Source organism: Eurypyga helias, unplaced genomic scaffold, assembly GCF_000690775.1.
Source record: "Eurypyga helias isolate BGI_N326 unplaced genomic scaffold, ASM69077v1 scaffold10196, whole genome shotgun sequence".
Taxonomy (NCBI): domain Eukaryota; kingdom Metazoa; phylum Chordata; class Aves; order Eurypygiformes; family Eurypygidae; genus Eurypyga; species Eurypyga helias.
The window spans coordinates 50,122-55,687 of NW_010257247.1; the positions used below are offsets into that span (position 1 = coordinate 50,122).

At 46.0% G+C, this 5,566-nt stretch overlaps 1 protein-coding gene across 1 annotated transcript in view; it reads right to left on the reverse strand.

The window, feature by feature from the left end:
- DSG2 (desmoglein 2) overlaps positions 1-5,566 on the reverse strand; it is a 22,499-nt gene that overhangs the window by 1,762 nt on the left and 15,171 nt on the right. The window contains exons 12-14 of the mRNA XM_010153957.1: positions 3,769-3,999; positions 2,684-2,808; positions 1,215-1,544 (exon numbers count right to left, since the gene is read on the reverse strand). Coding sequence (XP_010152259.1) covers positions 1,215-1,544; positions 2,684-2,808; positions 3,769-3,999 — 686 coding nt within the window. The remainder of the gene's footprint in view (positions 1-1,214; positions 1,545-2,683; positions 2,809-3,768; positions 4,000-5,566) is intronic.

Genomic DNA, 5,566 nt, shown 5'->3' on the forward strand with positions numbered 1-5,566 from the left:
TTGCTGGCTTGTGCTCAGAACCACTTTTCTGCCACATCTGAAGCTCTGGAGTGCATGAGCTCAGGCATCCGTGTAATGCGGTATGCATCCAGATCCAAACAGACTCTATGCTTATCTGCATTTGATGCTGGAACTCGTCTGGAGTTTTGGGTTTTGGTTTTCTTTTTTTTTTTTTCTTTCCTGCAATCTGAGATATTTTAGCATCCCACAGGTTGTAAAGGTTACTCTAGCACGATGTTTACAAAAGCCCTCCTGCAGGACTTCAGCAGGCAGTGATGCTTAAAGTGTGTCTTAACATCACGAAATGCAAAGAGCAGAAGGTAAGCACAGTTTCTACTGCTGCATCTATTCACCCAGAAGACCAATAGCTAGAGCATTCAGGAGACATACAAGTATCTTAAGTTCAAATCCTTCCCTAACTTGAGGTGGTGATTCAAAGCTGCAGAACCACATCATCAGCCAGCTGTAAGGTGCAAAGATGTTTTATTTGTACAGGTGATGGACAATCCCTACACTGACTGGCACAGAAGTGAAAATTCCTCTATAAGGACCTAGCGGCCTAAGGACTAATGATGTTGATTACACAAAGAGGAATAGCTGCCATGAGTAGGAACAGCCAATGGTTAGGACACACAAAAAAAAAAGTCAGAAAGGGGATTGCAACATGTGTCTCATACACTCTGGATGAACGGCCCTTTACTCAGGCTATTAGACAAGTCCAGCCCCACTTACTTCATCAGCTACTTTGAAAACGCAGACCCACCCTCTACCGTTTGAAAGATAAGCCACAGATGTCAAAAACCTGCTCCATTGTAAAGTTTGTAGCTGTGACTCACGGTGAGTCATAGGCACCTCCTTACAGGCCAGTTTAATGTGCTTAAGTCCTTGAGATTTATATCACGTAGTCTTTCTCATGGCTTCTTCCTGGGCAAGGGGGTCTTTGGTCACTGCTGAATATTCTGGATCCCATTCCCAAGTTCCTCTCTTGAGAGAAAGGCCTTGCTGTGGGACACCTTGTAAGCATCCACTAAGCCAACATGTGAGCCTAATCCAAAAATCCTTAATGCCACCAACTCCACATACACACACTGCCCACTGTATCAGGACTGTTTATATATACATATCTACTCATCTGTGTTGTAATAACATGAACAGCATTTTACCAGACTAAATGTAAATATCAAAATACTGTTATTCCCAGATCATATGCTTACGTCATTGAAGTAGTCTCTTAGAAATTCCTCATTCATGGCTCCTGCTGCTCCCACCGCTCCTCCTGCAGCCACCACTGTCTTGCTTTCTACACCTGCCTTGCCTTCAGGCCCTCCAGCTGCCATGGCTCCATATTCAGCACTAGAAAGGAGACGTCTTTGCTCTTCCCATCTTTCCTTGGTAATAGTGCTGCGATGGTCTCTTATGTGAGAGGCAGAGCTGCCTACTCCCGCTCCAGTTTCCTCTCCACTCATTCCCGCTGTTGTTACTGCTTCACTGGTCGCTCCTCTGAAGTTTCCCAGTGCAGTGGGTGGGATAAAGCTTGGCACCGGCTACATAAAAAACACAAATTAGGATGTGACATGAAAGCTGCACTGTCTAGCACATGGAACTCACCAAACCAGCAACGGGGCTGGGTGGGACCTGGGAGGGTACCGGCTTATGACTCGTTCGAATTCACACTTATACATGTTGCTGCAAAGAGTAAAGGGCCTCCTAAAATAGGGTGCTGCTTCCACAACTGCGTTCTCAAGGAGGATCATGGAAATATTCTTATAGATCATTGTTTTCTTGAAACTCAAACGGCTGGGAATGAAAGCAGGGGGGGGGAAAAAAACCAAACCACCCACCAAAAAAGAAAAAAAAAGGCTTGCAAAATTCCAGGGAGCTCAGCTATTCTAAGACAGCCTCTGCCCAGCTTTCCCCAGGCACAAAGTAGGGGAGTGTGCATTGCCTGCTGCCTTGCCCTTTCTTATTTTCTAGCAGTTTGGCTTCCTTGTTAAGTGTCTTTTATCAAGAATTTGGTGTGAGCATTGACCCTAAATCAAAGTATTTTACATTACTTCTGTTTCTTGTTACTGTGCAAAAGCATGCCAGTGTCATGCCCTTTGTTTTTAAAAAAAAAGAACAAACCGTTGAGTTTTGTGTAAAAAGAAAATTGCAAACTTCTTGGCATTCACTGTTCCCTCTGCAGAGTTGCACTGTTTTCTGCCTCCCCTTTTTTAAAAAAAAAATTTACTCTGTTTAAGGAGGCAAATACACAGGGAAGTAATTTAAAATGCAACCTGAAACTTTAAACTAGAAGCTGAGCTTTGTAACCCACTCTTTAGCTACTTCACAGTGCTCCTGACACACATTTGAGTCTTGTAAATGCAAATGCTTCACTCCTTACAGCATGAGTGCTTTTCCCACGTTCCTATCTCCCCCTCAGATACCATCGAGATTTGCTTGATTGCCTCCCCTTTACTCTGGGATTTAAACACCACGGGTGGTGTTTCTAGAGCAGCTGGTGGAATTCATCCGCCATACATCCTTCACTGAGCCTCACAGGGTTAATTTTAATTAATGTTCACGTGTGGTTAAAATCTGCTGTACAGCCCTTAAACACCAGACCACAAGGTGGAGGAGATGCGAAGTGCCAAACCGAACACTTGGATAGAAATCAAAGAGAAATGCTACTGGGGATACATGCCTTCTCCTCGGGAGCTGCCCCTTCGCTGTTCCACTGACGCAACATTGCTTCGCTGTAGTCCGGTATGGCAGCAAATCCCTTGGCTCCCGAGCCGCAGGGACACAGCAGCAGTAACAGTGGAATAACTATGGGGAAATAGAAGTTTGCCATTAACGACGTGATAATTAGGGTCAAAGCATGCTAACATCCAGTACTGAAGTCTGGCCAGCTCTCATACCACAGCATATCTTTAGTGAGCTAGTGATCAGTGTAAGGGCTGATAAAAGACAACTCCCAAACATTCAAGGTATTTCCTAGAAAGTAAACTGATAATTAACCCGTCAAGGCCTCAATCCTGCCGATGACCACACATGTGTATAGCTATTATTTCTATCAAAGATCTCATATACCATAACCAAGCCCTAAATATCACTGTGCAACCAGCATTTCTAACACCTCCTGTTCTTTTACTACTAGGTAACGACATGGCATCACGTCAATTCCTCCTCACCACTCCTGTGACAAGTCGAGAGCATTGCCTGGGGAACTCAAAACGAACCAGTTTCAGGTGCAGAGCGTATTTGCCTGGCATGAACTTGGTTTTTCCACAGCTAGATTGCTATTAGTACAAGCAGTAAACTACGGCTATTTTAAATGGCCATACCCTGACTACAAGCATTTTTGTCTTGTTTTTTAGCTTCTAGTTTGTCTTACTGAAGAACAATGTCACGTGCTGCTCTCCCTCCCTGCAGTAAGGGAGAAGAGAGGGGAGACAGCACTGCGGTTTGAGTGAGAAAAGTTAGGGTTCACATGGGGTGAGTGTGGGAAACACCAAAAGGATTCCTTACTGCTTGCCCACCTGTTATTTACAGAGCCATAAACAAATATTAAAGTTGTACATATTAATTTTAAAATGCACAGCTTGAAATCCTTTGAGGGTGAAATGCTGATGTTACCAGAATCAGTTGGGGATTTGCCATGACTTCACACAGACTAGGAGTTTACACAGACTGTATCAAGATGATAAAACCTGGGACTGTTTCTTTCCTGATGCCTTGCAAACCATAGTTACAGTGCTTCTGAGATAATATGAAACAATTACTTACGCAGCAGAAGTAAGAACGCCAAGATGATTAGTGCAACCGCTCCTGGTCCCAGACCCACTGACTTAGCGCCAGTAACTTTATCTTTGCATACGCCTTCGTCCGCACACTTACAAACAGTCAGCTGCAGAGACTGTGCTTGAGCACAGCTGAATCCTTGGAAATCCTTTATTAGGATGGGAACTTCAGTTCTGCCCAGGTTCAGGTTTCGTGGTTCCAGCTGTATGCTGGTGCCTGAGGCAGAAGAAGAGAAAAAGAAAAGACAAACAAGAAATGAGTGAAGAGAAAGTTGATTCCTGTAAACTATGGGAAATAAATCAAGCCCCTTCCGGTTAAGTCCAGCCAAGGCAATGGAATTGTTTAATTAGCTTCTGCTACAGTGTTACGTGTTCTTATTTTTATGAAGTAATTTATGCTGGTAACAAAGAAGCAGTGCTCACTCACAGTCTTAGATAATTGTGAAGAGTTTCACACCAGCAGACTTATCATGGAAGACAGCCCAATTGCCTACATACAGTGTTAACCCTTATGTCATCTGGATAGCCACAGGCTGAATTCACAAAACAGCAGCTTCAGTCAGATTAGTATGTTGTAGGCCACAGGCAGAGACCAGGGAGCGAGCATGTCACCTGCTCCTGTGGCCGTGTCACGTCAAGAATGTAACTAGGCAAGAGATGTCCAGATGTTTTTCCCAGCTGGGGAATACCATTCTATTTGGAAAAGCTATGACCCCTACAATTACTGCTAGTCTGGCTGCAAGCAGGGTTAGAAAAAGCAAGAAGATACCTTCTTGGTCCTAAATCTGGCCATTAGGATGACTCTGCTGATTGCTTTGCAGTGTTACAGTGTAGGATTATGAAGGACAGAATAATGAGTCTGGGAAGAAAAAATGTTTTCTGGTGCCTTCAATCTACCTGAAGCATTTCCTTCAAGCATTTCCTAGGCTTAAGTTAATGAAAGTGTAAGAACAAAATGTTCATCTCAAGTCAAGGGCTCTGATCCTACCAGACCCTCGAGGCAGAATGGTGGGCATTCGTCTGAGAGCAAAGGCTGCAGCTCCAGCCAGGGGGTCTGCACCATCTAACCCAGCCATGGCCGATGCCTCTGCTGCTGAAGGGAAAGGCTGCAGTGCCAACCTCAGGCTGCAGCACATGCCCAGGCCTTTCTCCTAGGGCAGGCACAGGCAGCTCTGCCTTCAAAAGCTGTGCCCAGGTGAGAAGGCTGCGTAAGGTCAAGGAGGCCAAGAGGCAGTCAGACAGCTGGTGCCAAACACGGTCTGCACTGGGCCCACAGCCCCCCGCCAAACAGCCATGAACTGCCCCACCGGCACACACAGGAGGGAGGGTCCAGTAACGCAGAAGAACAGATGGTTGCAGTAGCAAGGGCTGGCAGGAGGAAGGGACTTCCCCCAGAGCCTGCGGTGCCCGGGCAGAGCCGCTTCTCCGCTCTGCAGGCTGAAGAGCAAAGACCTGTCACGTCAGAAGAGACAGTGGAGCTGAGTAAGGCAGCCCCATATCTACTCAACATGATCCAGCAGTGCATACTTGCAGTCCAGAAAGCCAACCACATCCTGGGCTGCATCAAAAGAAACGTGACCAGCAGATTGAGGAAGGTGACTTTCCCCCTTTACTCTGCTCTCTTAAGACCCCAGTACTGTGTTCAGTTCTGGGGCCCCCAACGTAAGAAGGACATGGGCCAGTTGGAGCGAGTCCAGAGGAGGCCACGAAGATGCTCAGAGGGCTGGAGCAGCTCTGCTATGGGGACAGGCTGAGAGAGTTGGGCTTGGTTCGCCTGGAGGAGG